The sequence below is a fragment of the Podarcis filfolensis genome, assembly GCF_964270895.1.
Source record: "Podarcis filfolensis genome assembly, chromosome: 6".
NCBI classification, from domain to species: Eukaryota; Metazoa; Chordata; class Lepidosauria; order Squamata; family Lacertidae; genus Podarcis; species Podarcis filfolensis.
In genome coordinates this window covers 81,001,934-81,021,129 of record NC_139609.1, presented here as the reverse complement: position 1 = coordinate 81,021,129, position 19,196 = coordinate 81,001,934, and the positions used below count along the sequence as shown (strand labels likewise).

The window sequence follows — 19,196 nt, the reverse complement described above, 5'->3', positions numbered from 1 at the left end:
TAACAAAATTCTCACTTTCATAACACACTGAAGAACATAAATGCCACAAGAAGAATCACGGAATTGTAGAATTGAAAGGGACACCCCAAAAATCATCTAGTCCAACCCCCTGCAATGGAGGGAAAAGAGCAACCCCCTACCCCAAGGCATGCACAAACCTAAACCAATTGTGTATCCCAATCCTACTTACAGCTAGGTGTGTTGAAACCGGCTGAAATCAATGGGCTTAACTCTGCAAAGGCCTACAGTCTTGATTTCTAGTTCAGTGGTGCAAACATCATTGCTCACCTTCCAAGTTATGCAAAATTTTTCCATCAATCCTTCATAACATAACCGGAAGGAATGGAATTGATTTTGCAACCTTTCCATTCTCCAAAAGCCCCAGGGCAAGGTATAAATATATTCACCTCCCCTGCAAAGGGAGTAGTAGCTAAGCCCAATCTCACATATTGATTTAGCCTGGCAGCGTATGAACTAAAGCCCCATCAATATCCATTAAAACACATCTTACAAACGCCATGCCAAAACAGATGCTCATTAAAGAATTGGGGAGAAAGCCCTCCTCTCAACCACACCATTGATTCACCCAAAACCCCGAGGCAGCAAAATATTTGTACAAGTATTTGTGCACGGTTATGAAAAGATATACAATCATTTTTTATAATAATGGCAACTGATTTCAGTGACTATTCTTGCCTGTTACTTCCTACCTAATGAAACTTACTTGAGGAAAGAATTGTTCCAAAAAACTTGTTAAATATATGAGCATGACTCCAATCTTCAGACCACTGTTATGCAATAGTGTTAGGGAACATTTTCAAAATTAAAGTCAGCATTATAAAGACTGGAAAAAAAATGATTAAAAAAAAAACCAGTTTCAAGCTAATACATACGCATGTATCACAAAATATCCACACACAAAAAGATATTTAGGTTATTCAGGCTCCAGGTAGGCTACCCTTATTAGTACAAGAATATATAGGAATATAGGACAATAAAGCAAAATATGCTTGTGGAATTGAGACGCAAACAACTCTTAATGTCCTTAGCCGGGGAAGGATGTAAAAAAGGTTATTTAATTCTAAACCTAGACTACTGGAAGACAAGTAGAGTAACACTCTTCTTCACAAGGGGAAAAGGGATTACTAGAATTATTTCTTGGCAGGGCAATACGATGGGCTCGACTATTCCTGTTGTAGGAAGCTGTTAATTAGGAAAGAACAAACGGAGAAAAGAGTTATCCTAAGCAGATTGCGCACAGACATGTCTGGGAGGGCATGCCAAGAGTCAGTCCCCCTCTCCAGCCCCCAAGGAACCTTGTACAAGGGGGCAGAGACGCTGGAGGGGTTTGGAAAGAAAGAGGGGTAGAACAAGGATAAAAACAACGGAGCCTCTCTCACGCTTCCCAAATGTGTTAGAAATGAGATAAAAATGAAACACACCAACGAGACCCACAATTGTAGCAGCATAATCTCTAAAGGGCTCGACAGAACATGACAGGGAGATGCCTCAAAAGGGAAGCCGACCAGAACCGGAGAGCGCACACTCTATGTCTTCCATGCTAGCCAAGCAACAAGGGAAAGGGGGTCAGAAAGTGGGGCAGGAGGAGGAGGGGGCTCTCCATACACACACAACCCAAAATTAAGGCTGAGGAGAAATGCAGTTTTGTTTTTTAAAGTAACACAAAACTCTATTATGAGTGAGAGGAAGGAGCCGGGGCAAGGAGCCCGAGGCAAGGGGCGAGTCTCTAGGGCAGCAGAAAAAGGAGTTGGGGGTGGAGAGGTGGGGAAGGGCGGACAATGGGGCGGCGGAGGAGGACGGAGGAGCCCAAGCTCGCTCGGTCGCGCTCCCGGGCGCCGGCGCTACCCGCCTGGCTTCTTCTCCGCGCCCGGCCCCGGCTCACCTGGTAGATGGCGGCCCAGCTGTCGGCCTGGTCGAGCCGGCGGAACTCCTTCTCGATCTCCATGGCGTAGGGGGCCCGGGCCCGGCCGGGCTCCTCCGGCTCTTCCTCCTCCGGCTCCTCCACGGCGTCTCCCGCTGCCCTGGGCTGCTCCAGCTCCGGCTGCTCCCCGGAGCGCCGCGGCGGCTCTTGCTGCCTGCTCTGCATGGGCAGCGCCTCCCCTTCCCTCCGCTTCTCCCCTTCCCTTCGCCAGCCCACGGGAAGCGACGCAAGCGGCCCGGCCCCCGAGCCTTCCGGGACGGCCTCCTCCTCGCCGCTCGCCGCCTCCCCAAGAGGCGAGGCCGAGGAAGGAGGGGAGAGGGCAGGGCGCGCAGGGCGGAGTCTGCCCGGGGTGGAGCAAAGAGCTCGGGTGAGCTGGGCCGCCCAGGGCAAAGGGGCGGGGGAAAGAAGCCAAGAGAGCCTCTGAGCGTGTGCAGAGCACCCTCCAATAGCTCGCTTCCTGGGATGGCCGGGGAGGGGGAAGTTGCGCAAGACGGGGGCGTCGGCTCGCCCGTTCATGTTGCGCTTGAGCTCTGCGGTGTTTCTCGTTATGGGAAAAGGTTGGGCCCCAGCGCAGGAGATTCCCGTGTTGGTCCAGGCTCCTCCTTGCAAAAGCGAGAGAGAGAGAATTGCAAAGGGATCCCCCAGCCTCCACCGCCCGCTCCTTTTATTGTAAGAGGTGGGCGATTTTTGTTGCGTTTACTTTCGCAGGTTTCCCCCCGCGACCCCTTTACTGCCGGCGCTCCCGGGCAGGAGCTGGCTGCTCCCGTTCTGGGAAAGCAGAGGATCTAGATTCCCCCCCCCCCCGAAAGACAACATTTGTGGGGCTTGTGGCACCTTCGAGACTTCATAAACAGCGGCGTAGCCAATGTGGTGCCATCCAATATTGTGGACTACAGCTCCCATCAGCCCCGTCCATAATGCTCTGGCATTATGGGAGTTGTAGTCCCAACTCTTTTTTTGTGAAGGGTTCTTCACGTTGGGTACCCGGGGAGACGAGAGACTACTTCATCAGATGAACGCCATATTAAAACCTATTTCTTTTATGGTTTCTAGTGGCATGAGCATGTTAATCTGTTGCAATAACAATTACGAAAGAGTTGTGAACCTTAAAGAATAACCAATTTAGTATGGCATAAGCTTTCATGGGCTACATCCCACTTTGTCCCACGTTGCAGGTGCATATACATATAACTGGGGGGAAGGGAATTGTAAATAGTCGGGTCACAATCAGACAAAAGTGTAGAAAATACAAAATGTGATGATTATATTAACCTGGACCATTCACACACGAAAACATCTACTTTGCATCCATGCTCAGGGACTGCTGTATGCAACTCATTACTCTCTCTGGCCTGGTTCACAAACTTATTATTATTTGAATTTGTCATTTGCTTTTTCTTGCCCAGGCAACTCCAAGCAATTTACAACCGAGCCAATAGACGGAACTATCCACATTGATATACATTAAATCCAAGAGGGGGAAAAAGAAATAAATTAGAAACATCCCACCCACTTCTAAAAGGCCACAGATAGTTCAAGGTCAAAGGCCTGGTTATAGAAGAATGTTTTTTGCCTGGTGCCTAAATATATATAACAATGGTACTCTCAGAAGAGCAATCCACAAGAGGGGAGTCACTGCACAAAATGCCTGTTCTTGTGTTGCTACCCCCCCCCCAGCCTCTTGTGGAGGGGCCACACGAAAAAGGGCCTTGAATTATGATTGCCAGGCCCAATGATTTATTATACAGTACTATGGTTTATTAAACCATGGCTTATGGATGAACCCAGATGAGCACCTGGACTACGGCTTATTAACTATGGTTAAAGTTCTCTCATTAACCAAGATTTGGTGTACAAACCTCCTGGAACATTAACCATAGCTTACCATTATGTGCAAACTCAAACCTCCTTCTTAATCGTGATTAATGAGCCATCTCTGACCAAAAGCTACGGAGCCACGAGTGAAGAGTAGCAAAAGAATTCCAACAGCTCTCTAGGCTTGGCTGCTCTGTGGCATAAGGTTTAGGTGGTCTTCTGCCAGGCACCACAGCTTCAACTATGGTTGACATTAACTATGTCTTAGTGTTATGTGTGAACTAGGCCAATGGCTCCCTTTGCTCTCCATGGGTTGCTTTCCCACTAGTACGGCATCCATCCCACATCCTGCTACATGCAAACCATGAGTAGGTCTTGCCCCATAAGCAGTAACAGTGATGCTGCTAAGAGCAGCTGCTCCTCTAGGCTGGCTGTTAAGCTACTTGCTCCAGGTGCAAGTTTCATGACAGACAGTTGTGCAACAGGTGAAGGTGTCTGTAGCATGGAGTGTGTGTCATAAACAACCCTGCACCTGCTATTCTGCTGTCAAGCCACTCTCAAGAGCTTTACTGGAGCGACCCCTTACACAACCCTTTTTATATTAGATTAGAGTTTACCTTTTTTATTTTATAAATGTATTGCTTGCCTTTTGCGAATTTTTTCGTAAGGCGGTGAACAATTAAACACGTTATCTACAGTAGTTTTTTCTTTTTTCTTTTAAATATTTTTATTCATTTTCCACAAAAGAAAAAAAACAACAACCATTTTTTATACAATCAATTCACATTTTATCACACATTCATCTCTTTTTTTGACTTCCCTCAGCTCCTCTGCCGATCTTTCGTTTGCATCAATATTATTAACGCATTTCTTAACTTAGTATTGCCTTTAGATATCTCCTTCCCTCCTCTTATTTTCTTTTTAACAATATTCCTCTGTTTTTCACAGAGTCTCTTGAAAACCAACAAACGTTATCTGTTCATCACATATGCCTTTCAGATAATCTGTAAATCTTCCCCAGTCCTCGATGAACTTTTGGTCTCGTTGATACCGAATCTTCCCTGTTAGTTTGTCCAGTTCTGCATAATCAGTCAATTTCAGTCTCCATTCTTCCACCGTCGGTAACTCTTCCTGTTTCCATTTTTGGGCCAGAAGTATTCTCGCTGCTGTAACTGCGTATTGGAAAAGTTTACAGTCTTTCTTACTTATCTCATTTCCTACCAATCCCAATAAGAAGGCCTCCGGTTTCTTAATAGACGTATATTTCAACATCTTTTTCAATTCATTATATATCATTTCCCAGAAGCCCCAGTACTTTTTTCCTGGGGGGATGCATACCCCTAAACATTTCGTTCATCTAAGTTTGGCCTCATTGAGGAGCAATATTTCAATATAAGTAGGAAAATGAGAGTACCCCTAAACATTTTTTAAGAAAAAAACCCCACTGGTTATCTATAATATGTTACAGTAAAGCGCGTGCACACACACACAAATAAAACAAAACTATCTTTCCTGTTCAAGATCCACTCTCTCCTGGATGCAAGATCAATCACTGTTTCTGTGTTGTTAGGGAGTGGAAGATTGGGATTATCATTATTATTCTTTATTAAATTTGTATCTCACCCTCCATCTGAAGATCACAGGGTGGTTCACAACACAAAAATACAAAATAAAAACACAAAACACCTAACAAAAATAAAAACAAAAGGAAAACAAACCAATAATCCCCCCCAGATACATTTTAATATTAATCATGCTCTTTCCCAAAGTCTAGCTTAAGCCAGCACCATAAGGTCTACGGGGAGGGCGTCAAATGTTGGTCTCGCGCAGTCCCTGAGGACGAGTGGGCATTGAGTCCTGATAGGATTTTACTCGGCCAGCTTGACCTATCAAGCAACATAAAGGGTGTCACATGGGTTGCAGGGAAGAGAGGAGGGACAAAAGAGTTGGTTGACTCAGGCTATTGGTCCAGTATGTAATGCTCCTCTTAGTTGGTACAGATGTGCCAGGGCCAAGTAGAGCTACCTCTACTCCTGCCGTGATAGGAATACAGGATTATTCTGCTTATGTCTTCTCCAGCGTATAGTTATAAACTTAAGTAGGGATTATGAGAATTAATTTCCTGCAAAAATGTCATTATAAATTTTTAAGGCTTAGCTGGGGTTTTTTTTTTAAATGATGTGCCAATTATGAAGCAGTCATTAAAAACTCACATTTGCAATTATTATATAGACTATGGTGCACAACACACATTTGCAAATTGTAGAATAGAAGGACCCTACAGACCTACCAATTTTGAAACCTGTGGAATGGGGCTCTGAGTTTCATTTTTCAGCTAAGCCAAAGCATTTCACCTGTGATCAGTGTATTCCGGATTTGAAGATGAGCTACAGTGACATCATTTTCCTGCTCAGATCTATCTGTAAACAAAATCCACAATGTCCCTGCACTCTGGCGTTGTGAATACAACTCTGTAATTGCGTTTGACTAACAAGCAGCAGTTCCAGTAGACTGGTTCTCCATTTACAAATGGGGAGGTTAGTTGTCATTCCCATTCAGCTCGCCTCCTGCTATCAGATTCTACATAATTGCTCCATTATTCCACATTAACATCTCTGTTTTATTTAACAGGAAGATGGTCTTGTATTAAACAAGGCTGATACTTTCTGGCAGCTGTTGGAATGCCTTTTGGGTATTGAGAGCCGCAAGTATGTTCCTTATTTCCTTTCTTGCTGTTGATGGTAATTTAAGTTTTCAGAATGTTTTGTATCAGGAGCCAACATGATTCAGTCATTCATTCAGCGACACTATAATTTCCAAGAAAAGCTTTTGGAGCCAATGTATTACAATAAGCAAGGACCGTCTTAGTATTTCCCAAAATTCTTATAGCTGAGGTGCACTACATATGAATTAAAATAGGAAGAATGAGCATGCTGCATACTTATATCGCAGAAAATTTAGGAGCTCCCTTCACCCCATCATGTTTCTGGAAGAGTCAGTTACCCCAGACAGTCCTCTGTTCGAAGGGCTGCGCAGGATAAAAAATGGTTTCACCTTCCAGTAAAACAGGATGTTTGGGTAGTGGTGGGTTTCTTTCTCATTGGATGAGAAGCCAGTGGTCTTTCAGGTGTTGCTGGTCATCCTGGCTGGGACCGATGGGAGTTGGAACCTCAGTGTGGTTTAACCATCAATCTGTCTTCCCAGGGCATTCTGGGAATTGTAGGAGAACTAGGGGTTCTCCTGGCAACTAAACACCCTTTACAAACCACAGTTCCCAGGATTCTTTGGGGGAAGCAATGACTGTTTAAAGTGTATGAGGCTCCGTCTTGCACCCAGGATTGAGGGGCAGACAGCGCGTGTCACATGAGTGTGACGTCTGGTGTGTGGTGCATGTTGCACGTATGTGACATCATGTGCCTGTCACACGCCACACACATGCAATGTCGTGCACCTGACACATGACACGTGCGTGGCGTCACACGTGTGATGGAGCCCAGTGTGGCATGGCTTCCCCTCTCGCGCTCAGGAGGAGCCAGCCACCGAACCGCTCCATGCTCCGCCATTTCCGCCCCCTCAACATGGAGAGGGCCAGCAGATTTTGAGGGGGCTGAAGGCACCTCTGCCCCTAGGATTTTGGTGTGCCTGATACTGCTTTAAATGTATCAGGCAGATGATGGGCCTCATTCAAGGAAGTGGACTAGGACTTCATGGAGACCTCCAGCACCACTGTGGATCCTGTTTCAGGAGAGCAGCCCAAGTTGGAGGAACTTCTCTATGAGGAAAGATTGCAGCATCTAGGCCTTTTTTTTTTAGTTTAGAGAAAAGTCAATTAAGAGGCAACATGACAGAAGTGTATAAAATAATAATAATAATAATAATAATAATAATAATAATAATAATTTATTTATACCCCGCCCATCTGGCTGGGCCTCCCCAGCCACTCTGGGCGGCTTCCATAAAAACCAAAAATACAGTAAAATATCACACGTTAAAAACTTCCCTGAACAGGGCTGCCTTAAGATGTCTTCTGAATATCAGGTAGTTGTTTATCGCTTTGACATCTGCTGGAAGGGCATTCCACAGGGCGGGCGCCACTACCGAGAAGGCCCTCTGCCTGGTTCTCTGTAGCTTTGCTTCTCGCAATGAGAAAGAAATTATGCATGGCATACAGAAAATGGCTAGAGAAATTTTTTTTCTTCCACTTTTATAATTCCAGAACCTGTGACTATTACTGAAGTGCGAATTGAGTAGGCTCATGTTTTAAATGCAAACTGAATTGGATTTTCCCACTATTCATCTCCTTCTTTGAGCTCCAACTTTGATTTTCCTGCTCTCCATTATGGGGAACTGATAACAGACCATCTCATCAGGCCTTCTGAGACTTCATCTCTCATTGTAGCACATCAGTTGTATAAAATCATGGTTTTGTTTTATTATGTTTAGCAGAAGAAATATTTAACATGATATATTGGTTTACTTTAATACTTTTTTAAAAAAACAACAACACCTTGCTAAGTGAACTTATTCCAAATCATTACTATAAAACAGACTTGTGTATATTCACATTAGAAACTCGCTCATCGCATGAGTGCTGTAGAAAAATTCTAGTTCCTCCCTTGTCCAAATTTTCTGTTGTCCTTGCTCTTCCCAAAGTAAAGAAAGATAAACAGACAAATGCCAGGAAGTGGGCAGAACTCTAAAATAAACTCTCTCTCACACACACACACACACATTTCTCTACACACAGAAAGCAAACAATGAATCTACAAACAACCATCAACGGAACTCAGCAAAAATGCAGCCATTCTACGTTCATTGGTTGGAAAGAAGCACTCATCATCTCCTGTTTTGCCTGGTTCCACCAAATTCCTGGAAACCATGGCTGGCAAAGTTGGGGGTGGGGGAGGAGAAAATTAGCACAACATTTCATTCGAAAAATCAGAAGGCAGCCGTTTACTCAGATCACCATCACTTCAATCCAAATTATTTAATAGCTGTCATCAGTCATCAACATTTGCTGGTGGACAGTATTCTGAAACAGGCCCCTGTTCGTTTGTTTTTTTTAAAAGGAGTGTCTTCTGTTTGAAGGCCTGTATGGCTCAAATTTGGTAATAAACCTTAAGAAGGGGGAGGAGGGGGCCTTCAACAAGTTGCCCAACAAGAGTGAGCCCCTGGATAGGAGGCAAGTGTGAAATGGACCACAGTCACAAGGCGTGGTTATGGATGGAGTAGGAGTCAGTCAAACAAGGAGTGCATTGCAGAACAAACCAATGAAGACAAACTACTCCCCCTGGAAAATGTCTCAGATCTAAAGCTCCACTGCCTGGCAGTTGTACCAATTCATGAAAAAGGCTTCAGGAGTAAACCTTGAGGAAAAATCTCAGGCATGGGAAAAGCTAAGGAAGGTTGATATAAAGTTTACAGCATGCTGTGTGTTAAAGGAAGAGTAAGTGAAAATGATGTATAGATGGTATTTAACTCCAAATACCATGCAAAAATGTACAAAAAAAAAATGTCGAATATGTGTTGGAAATGCAAAGTTAATGAGGGTACATTTTTCCATATGTGGTGGAGCTATAAATCAGCAAAAGCATATGGGGAAATGATCTACAATGAATTAAAGAAAATGTTTAAAATGACTTTTAGTAAAAAAAAACAAAAACCAGAGGCTTTTTTATTAGGTATAATAGGAGAAGAAATCCCAAAAGAGAAAAAGGCCCTATTCATGTATGCGACAACAACCGTGAGAGTGTTATATGCCCATGGATGGAAGGAAGAAAGAACCCCATCAAAAGAAGAATGGATAGCAAAATTGATGGACTATACCAAAATGGCGAAAATGACAGGGAAGATCAGACACCAAGAAGACAAAAGGTTTTAAAAAGAACGAATTAATTTTGTGGAATACCTGAAGGAGCACTGCAAACACTTAAAAACATTAGCAGGCTTAGAATAGCACCAGTGATATAATTAGGGTAAATTTTGAAACAAGGGAGATGAATAAATTAGATAAAGAGATAAAGATGCAGAAAAGATAGTAGGCAATGATGGGGAACCGGGGAGGAGGGTGGGCGGAGGTCTGGGGGTTGAGAACCCCCCCAAACATAAATGTTTTGTTGTGTTGATATGAATGTAAAAATGTAAGAAAAAAATAAAATATTTAAATAAATAAATAAATAAATAAATAGAAAAATCTGTATCTGCTGCCTTGCAGGATATCTTCAGAAGAAGAAAAGGCTGCATACACAAATCCAGAGTGGAGTCCCTAAGATGATTGGATGGCGTCTTGTATTCCTCCTTCCGGCATCTCCTGCAACTAAGCTGGTGTCAAATGTTCTGCTCTGCTTTGGACCATGTCAGCAAGGCTGGGGGGGGGGTCTTCTTCTCTGAGTAGCCCAGGATCTGCAAACACACTGCCCCAGGCATGAGCCCCAGGGAGATCACTTCAAAGCTGCTAATGCAGCAAAAAAAACAAAAACCATGGGAGACAGCAGTTATGAATTACGATATCTGCAGCCACAGCAGCTGCTGTGATTCTCCAGCGCTTTGACTCCATCCCCGGAGGTGCACTCTGTTGTTTCTCAAGACAAATGGATATCAACTTGTAAATATCAGTTTCTGGGAATCACAGGTGAGCAGAATGCTGTTGCGACCATGTCCAGCTCACAGGCTTCTCATAAGCGCCTGGTTGGCTACCATGGGAGAAGGACGCTGGACGTAAGTTCTTAAAACAACAAAACCATAAATTTCCAACATACTGTACATAAAGTACAGACAACAGCAAACCAAGACGGAATCAAATTAACGAAACCCCTTTGCGGGACTTTGCAGCAGAAACGATAAAGCTAGCAACTTTTTCCACGATGATTTGGCTTGTATGAACCACTAAGCATGCCAAATGCCATTCAAAAATCCTGGTCTAGTCCTGCGAACTGAAAGGGTAAGCAAATTGCTTTAGTCGGCACCCACAGTTACAGATCTGGAATTCCATCGCTCCTGCCACGTAATTTTGGTTTAGCTGATGCTTCTGTGGTTACACTGTGTTGTTCGTGTCCATGGATCATTTCAGCACCTAGTGAACATTTGGGGGTTGGAAGCAAAGCTTTGGGATCCCACAAAATGACTCTCAGTGCTTAGGCTTTTTTAAAAAAATGGATATTAAATTTGATCGTCTATAACTGCTTCCTGGCTTTCCCTAAATTATGGTATGATTTCAACCGCTTTTCAGAACCTGGCAATTTAACTTGGCATTAAAGGGGAGAAACATTTGTAACGGATAAATGCAACTGGATGGTGCAGGGTAAAAACAGGGCAAAACTGGAGACATTCCCTTGATGTCAGTCTTTGAAAGCCATTGAAGCAGTAGAGCATATAGAATGGAATAATGATATCATTCAAAAATAAATCTATTAGAGTTCATATATACAATATAACAGACTAGTGGCACAGAACGTCAAACCATGTGTTCAAGATAGGTGTCAAAGGTCAGTCTCACAATGGTTATTCAAAGGTTTCAACAGAAGACGTCTCAAAAGTCTAAAAAGTAAAGTTTTCTCAATAGTTTTTCAAAAGTTTCAACAGAAGACGTCCCAAAAGTCCCAAGGACAGTGTTTCCAGAATGATACTACTGTTTCGTGATAGACTTCATCAGCTGAAAATACAATACAAAGCATACAACCATTGACATTCGGACACAGATTTATTATTTACAGTATTATGGGTAAATCAAAAGAAATTTGGTATTAGGCAAGATTTTGAACGGCGGTTATGTCAACAAGAAACCTGTTTCATTTTTCTGTTTAAATCTATTCATAGGGGGGCTAAATTCTGAACTTGATTTTAATTGCTTTATTTAATTATTGCTGTACGCATTATTGTTATATGTTTGTCCTGTGTAACTGCTTCTTATGGGTCTACTTTGTATTCATATGCTGTACTTGCTATAGTGCCTCTTTAAGCATATCGTCATTAGAAACACTTGCAGTTTACTTGAGATATACTATGCAATTGAGTTGCAAGTACCAGCAGCTACATTACTAGTGAACACTGATCCGTAGCATAAATCTTACTTACATATTATTGTGAAAAATATTGGGTACGTACCTTTCTTTATACACTTTGTTTTGTATATTCTGTTTTATTATACAATGTGTATTCAGGTAGCTCAATTCTGTTATCATTCATTGGTTGTTGCTCTAACAGTTATTAGCCTACGTGTTGTGTCTATATTTCTGTGATTGGTTCTAATTGCAACACAGGGGTTTGTTTTTGGCACATTGAAGCAGTAGAAACAGTATTGTTTCGTTTTGGATCATTCTTGCTTCCAACCCTCCTTTCCCGCATTGCTTCCACCGGCCTTCAAACTATTGTACACAAACATAGAGGAGGGGGGTCCCTAAATTGCAAAAACCTACAGACAAAGCCAATGGGATGTGCAAACAATATAAGGAGTAATCAATGGCAACAGCTGTTTACCACTTCCTAATTTTGGGAATTGATTCTAGTATTGAAGCAATCTGGGTAACAATAACCCCCCATTTGGGGAAAGCTGGTTACATTACTTTGGATTATTTACATCAAATCTTTCTTTTAAAGAGACGCATAAGAGGCTAGAAGGCGATTTTCAGCTGCCAACCTTGAGAACTATATAAGTTGATTTTAATGAAGCAGTGAAGTGAGATACAGTCCAGAGATCTCATCAGCAACAATGCTGCAATACATTCTGCGTAGGTTCAGCTTCACAGGGAATTTTACATTTTCAGTTTATTTGGTTTTTTGGCTACAATGCGAATCTGTTTCACTAAATGTTACACTACGAGACTGCATATTTTCTTATGTACGGTTGTGGCAGTCCATTGTACTGTCATATCTTTCAATTATATTGATTTCTTCTTTGTATTATTTCTTTTATCAAGCAGATATGTGAACCACTTCGTAGCCAACACAATCGAAGCCGTGTGCAACAAGACAGAATGAGATAAGGAATACAAAAGATGCCATTCTCAAAAGCAATAAAACAGTTACTACAGTTGTGCAAATAGTATTCCGTAAAATGACAGGGTCACAGTTCAGGGGAAGCCTTCGTAAACAAAAATGCTTCTTTTTTCATGGGTCCCAGATTATTCCATCTGCCAGCTTTGCTCTTCTAGGATCTGGGTGGGCAGCTTTCAGCCAAAAGTTAGAGTTTTTAATAAAAAATACACATAAGGATGGGACGCAGGTGGTGCTGTGGGTTAAACCACAGAGCCTAGGGCTTGCCGATCAGAAGGTCGGCGGTTCGAATCCCTGTGACGGGTTGAGCTCCCGTTGCTCGGTCCCTGCTTCTGCCAACCTAGCAGTTCGAAAGCACGTCAAAGTGCAAGTAGATAAATAGGTACCACTCCAGCGGGAAGGTAAACGGCGTTTCCGTGCGCTGCCCTGGTTTGCCAGAAGTGGCTTAGTCATGCTGGCCACATGACCCGGAAGCTGTACGCCGGCTCCCTTGGCCAATAAAGCGAGATTAGCGCCGCAACCCCAGAGTCAGTCATGACTGGACCTAATGGTCAGGGATCCCTTTACCTTTACCTTTTTACACATAAGGATCTCCTCTGATTTTCATAAGGCTCCTATACATGGGAATAGGAGGTTTAAACCCTCACTCATCAACCACAATTGTGATAAAAATCACACCCACCCTCCGTTTTGCAACATTGCTATTAGCTTTAAGAAAAAAGAGTTCAATGGAACCAATAGAATATCTATTTTATTAAGGCTAATGGCAGTGCACAGGAGTGGGGTGAAAGACATGCATAGTTTGGTCCTTAACCAGTTGACCTGTTGGGCTAGGAACAGATAATGATTTTCCCAGCCCTGGAGAAAAGATAAATATTACTGCAAAACTCAAGATGGTTGCTAGACGTCACTGTATAAGTCTCTAAGCAATCACTTGTCTCTTCCCACTCCCTGCTTTTTTTGTGTTTTTTGTGTTCATTACTTCATTTAAAAAATGCTGGTCTTAGGGCTTTAAAAATATGTCTTAGAAAAATATATCTTAGAAGTAACACATGTGGTCTACACAACAAAGAAGGGTGACTGTTCCCTCTGCCCTCCCTAAATGGTACCTCTGATTTTTATTTCTTTTCTGGAAATGGATAGTGCACCATGTATCCTTGTCTAAATGTAGCTGATAGTTTGGTATTTATGGGATGAAGCAGAGCTGTGAAACAATACCTTGCCAGTAGGTGTCACTGCAGTCCATGTAACCGCTGTATTATTCAGCTCACTTAAACGCTTTTGCTCTCCTGCAAATTCTAGGTAACCTGAGATAATGTCACATTGGGTGGGTGGGGGGATATTCCCTGGTACAACTTGTACTGTCAATAGGATGCAGGAAATAGTTGAAGAAAAATTAGAGGATGAGCGGGGATGGTGTGTGTGTGTGTGGTGTGTCTTTTCTCAACACCTGATTTTGCAGATACAAAATATTTCATTCTAACATAAGTGTCACCCCAACATATTCTTAGCTGTGGAATATGGATTAAGGGTCTACCTGTTATGTACGGGCATGCTCCAGCTTGCTTTGGGGAAACAGAGAGATTTACACCCAGTGCGACTTTTGCATCCCACCTGTGCATCCATTAGGGAGGCAGGTGGCACTGTGGGTTAAACCACAGAGGGCTTGCTGATCAGAAGGCCAGTGGTTCGAATCCCCGCAACAGGGTGAGCTCCCATTGCTCAGTCCCAGCTCCTGCCAACCTAGCAGTTCGAAAGCACATCGAAAGCAGTTCAAAAGTACAAGTAGATAAATAGGTACCGCTCCAGCGGGAAGGTAAATGGCGTTTCCGTGCAGTGCTCTGGTTCGCCAGAAGCGGCTTAGTCATGCTCACCACATGTCCCAGAAACTGTACGCCGGCTTCCTCGGCCAATAAAGCAAGATGAGCGCCGCAACCCCAGAGTTGTCCGCGACTGGATGCAATTGTCAGGGGTCCCTTAACCTTTATGCATCCATTGGTCCAGATGTTGGTTCCATTCCACCAACGGACTATGAAATCATATTGATGGAGGTGCTTTGTGCTTCCGTTTCTTCGACGTCCATCTCTTTCCATTTTGTTGTGATGGAGTCCTTCCGCCTCTATAGGAAGACTTAGGCCCTGAGATCAGCAGGGAGGGCCCTGCGCGTCCTGACAACAGGCTGAGACCCAAGTGTGGGAAACCCTGCTTTATTGTACACTTCCCGCAACATGTAATAGACCAGGCATCCCCAACCTGCGCCCCTCCAGATGTTTTGGCCTACAACTCCCATGATCCCTAGCTAACAGGACCAGTGGTCAGGGATGATGGGAATTGTAGTCCAAAACATCTGGAGGGCTGAAGGTTGGGGATGCCTGTAATAGAGGGAAGAGTGGCACTGGTGAGATGGTCTGAAGACTGCGGCAATTGTTACTCGTCACTTTTACTGTAGTGACTTTATCCTGAGGTCACCATGAAAGAAGAAGCCAACCTAAATTCTGCCCAGGGCCTTGAAAGCCAAACAGTGAATTTCAGAGGAAGGGCATGGAGGATTGTGGGTGGTAGGAGGACATGCTACTAGCGAGAGGTTGGGTATGTACTGGTAGGAGGACAATGTCCTTTGCTCTACCTAGGCTTGCAAGCAGCAACAGAGCAATTGGCTGATGATGAAACTGGTTGGTGTGGTGACATTAGAAGTGAGGGAACTTCAGGCTAAATGGCAAAAATGCTTCGGGGTCCAGGGAGGTGAGCCCTCCAGCGGCTGATATCATTAGCTGCATATGTCAGAAAGAGAGTTGTGAAATCAGATGTTGCCTCATTGGCTTCTCATTAGCTTATCCATCAGTGCAACCTGTGGAGAAGGCAGAATCTATATATCTGGGCATGAATGCAAGGAGTTGCATCACCTTTTCACCCAGTCAACACACACACACACACACACACAATATTTGGTGGGTAGGGTGGATTTTGTCAACTGCTTCATCTTGAAGAGAGACAGTGTGGTGTACTTGGTTAGCATGATGAGCTATGGCCAGGGGAGAGCAGAGTTTGAATCCTCACGCTGCCATGGCACTCACTGGGTGAACTGGGGCCAGTCACCATCTCTTAGCCCAGCCTACCTTGCAAGGTTGGTTGTGAAGGCTAAATGGGGCTGGAGAGGGCCATATACATTGCCCCGAGCTCTTTGGATGAAAGGCTGGATAATAATGTAATAAACAATTAATTTTCAAATTGTTTTCCTGGCTGCTCCCATTGGCACCTGCTGCATCCTGTGTACCTTGCTCAGGGCAACCTCAGCTTAGCCCCAAACACTTGATGGTGTGGGTGGGGATGGGGGAGAAAATCCATTTATCTTGCATTTACAGGTGATCCTGCTTAATTCACACTTTCCAAAAACAAAGACGTGAACAAACAAACCATGATTAGAGCATGGTGCTGATAATGTCAAGGTTGCATATTCCTGCATTGAAAGGGTTGGATTAAATGATTCTCAGAGTCCTTTCCAACACTACAATTCTACAAGTCAATGATTCTAAACCGAAATCCAGACAAACTTCAAAATTCGCACTTATCTGAATTGTGCAATGTGGTTCTTCAGCTGAGTAATATGTACAAAAATGCATATATTGGGCTAAGACATGCATAGAGATGCAGCCAATGGTGAAAATAACACACAAACATCCAGTATGTATATTGGGCATTAAAAATTGCATTAAAAATATGTTTATTAGGAGAAATTTGCACTAACTTTGCCAGTGAATTATCGTGTGTGTGTGTGTGTGTACACTGATATGGAAATGTGTAGTCTGGAAAAGTTTGGAAACTGCAAAAAACTAAAATGGATGGCTATGCCCATCCTAAGCCCTCGCTGGGATCTGCAGCAGAAGCCACATCACTCTCTCACTCCTAATGATCAAGATCCTGGGCTCTTTTGTTGTTATGTCACCAAAAGTGATTGGACAGGTTGAGGCAGAACGTCATTTTCCAGTTAATAACAGCGCTTACCTCTTGGTTGTGGTGCCCACACACACCCATTAAAAAAACAGTTTCAGACATGTTTTCTCCCAGAGATGGTTGTTGTGGCATGCTGTATGGTGTTTGACGTGCCTAATCGATGAGCTCTCTGCAACTTGAAAGCCTGCAGTCTCTGTGTCCTCACACGCACAGAAGTCCGTCTAACAAAAGATACGGCCTTATCTGCTTGCGTCCCTTAACTCCCTCACAAGGCCAGACTTGGACGCATGATCTGTGCAAAGTTCAGACCGTGTCATCTGTGATATCACACAAACAGGAGACTGAGGTTTCCAAGGGGTTTCTACCTCACAAAGCGTTCTCGTTTCACACCACAGGCTTCTTTGCCACTGAATTCTGCACCTCTCTCTGTCATGGGTGGAGAAGCTATTGGCCACCTAGGGATTCATTTATCTTTCAGGGACGGCAGTGAAGTTTATCTCCTTTGCTTAGAGCATTTGTGTCCGCCTGGACAGCTCAATCGCTTAGAGCACGGTGCTGATAACACTAAGGCTGCAGGTTCAATCCTCGTGTGGGACAGCTGCTTATTCACTTGGACTTATAATAATAATAATTAATAATAATAATAATAAATTTATTTATTCCCCGCCCTCCTCGGCCAGAGCCGGGCTCAGGGCAGCTAACACCAATATAATAAAATCACAGTAAAAACATAATAGGGGGAAAAGAGAGGGAGGAAAAAAACACACCAATTTAAAATACAGGTTAAAATGCAATTTAAGAGAGCCAGTGTGGTGTAGTGGTTAAGAGCGGTGGACTCGTAATCTGGTGAACCGGGTTCGCTTCCCCGCTCCTCCACATGCAGCTGCTGGGTGACCTTGGGCCAGTCAGACTTCTCTGAAGTCTCTCAGCTCCACTCACCTCACAGAGTGTTTGTTGTGGAGGAGGAAGGGAAAGGAGAATGTTAGCCGCTTTGAGACTCCTTAAAGGGAGTGAAAGGCGGGATACCAAATCCAAACTCCTCCTCCTCCTCTTCTTCTTCTTCTTCTTCTTCTTCTTCTTCTTCTTCTTCTTCTTCTTCTCCTCCTTCTCCTTCTCCTTCTCCTTCTCCTTCTCCTTCTCCTTCTTCTTAAAATGCAGCCTTATTTTAAAATAGCTGATAAATCAAGACCATAAGGGGAGGGAAAAATAAGGGTCAGACTGAGTCCAAACCAAAGGCCAGGCGGAACAGCTCTGTCTTGCAGGCTCTGCGGAAAGATGTCAAGTCCAGCAGGGCCCTAGTCTCTTGTGACAGAGCGGTCCACCATGTCGGGACCAGTGGTGAAAAGGCCCTGCCCCTAGTTGAAACCAATCTAACCTCCTTGAGGCTCGGGACCTCCAAAGTGTTGTTATTTGTGGACCTTAAGGTCCTCTGCAGGGCATACTAGGAGAGTTGGTCCCGTAGGTACATGGGCCCTAGGGCTTTAAACGTCAAAACCAGCACCTTAAACCTGACCCTGTACTCCACCGGGAGCCAGCGCAGTTGGTAAAGCACTGGATGAATGTGATCCCGCGGCAAGGACCCCTTAAGGAGCCTTGCCACGGTATTCTGCACCCGCTGGAGTTTCTGGGTCAGCTTCAAGGGCAGCCCCGCATATGGATGATCCTCAGGGTCCATTCTGACTGCAACAATTCTAGGAAGTTTAGTCATATAGATCTGCTTGGATTGCTGAAAAAGTCATGTGATCCAAACAAAATCCCTGACAAAATTCTGACATGGTTAATTCCTATGGGAGTGCTGCAGGGGTACAGGATGGTTAAAATTAATTTTATTTATTTATTTAATTTCTATACCTACCTTGATCCTAAGATCACAGGGCAGTTTACAATATGAAAACACAAAAATACATAACATAGTAAAAAACAAAACCAATAATCCTCAGCCCCTAGTTAGCATGTGGGCCCTTATTTACACAAGTAGCCTTTGCTCAGGTGAGATAACAGTTTGTGCAAATGGCATTATGAATGTATTTCAGTCTCTACTCCTTTAATTTTGAACTTGAGAGTATGTTCAGCACACCTGGCCAAGGTAGAAAACCCCGCCCTGACATTTCCTAGGTATGCTTCATGCATTTCCCTTTACAGGACCATTACTGCCACCTCGTGGCTCTTCCTAGACTGTTTCCAATAGCATACGCGACTTTCACTCATGAATGAGATTACGACAGAGTACGTGCTTTAGACATCACAGTAGTGATGGGCATCTAAAGGCATTAATCTGTAACCTGGGCTGTGGCATGCAATCTCATTGCTCCAGGTACCTATGGAGCAATCTTTCCTTTCTCTCTGGAAGTTCTTCAGTTCACATGATCTGGTGGCTATGTGTTAACCTGTTTGTGTTAATAAATACGTTCTTAGTGATACACATTTGTGACCTGTTAGTCAATGTGATATAGTATTGTCCCCAGTGGAATCACACTAGTTTATTGAGGTGTTGGTT

At 43.7% G+C, this 19,196-nt stretch overlaps 1 protein-coding gene and 1 long non-coding RNA gene across 3 annotated transcripts in view; one reads left to right on the top strand and one right to left on the bottom strand.

The window, feature by feature from the left end:
- Nucleotides 1-2,279, bottom strand: part of PTPN1 (protein tyrosine phosphatase non-receptor type 1) — an 86,111-nt gene extending 83,832 nt beyond the window's left edge. Inside the window, exon 1 of one of the 2 annotated variants that reach the window (XM_083618705.1) lies at nt 1,904-2,279. In XM_083618705.1, coding sequence (XP_083474831.1) covers nt 1,904-2,107 — 204 coding nt within the window. In that variant the 5' untranslated portion in view covers nt 2,108-2,279. The remainder of the gene's footprint in view (nt 1-1,903) is intronic. The other variant, XM_083618706.1, reaches the window with a different exon arrangement.
- A 2,971-nt stretch (nt 2,280-5,250) lies between these two features.
- LOC310764884 lies at nt 5,251-8,211 on the top strand. Its single transcript, XR_014549318.1, has 3 exons — nt 5,251-6,294; nt 6,389-6,465; nt 7,974-8,211. It is a non-coding gene; the product is annotated as an uncharacterized lncRNA (long non-coding RNA).
- Nucleotides 8,212-19,196: the final 10,985 nt, after the last annotated feature.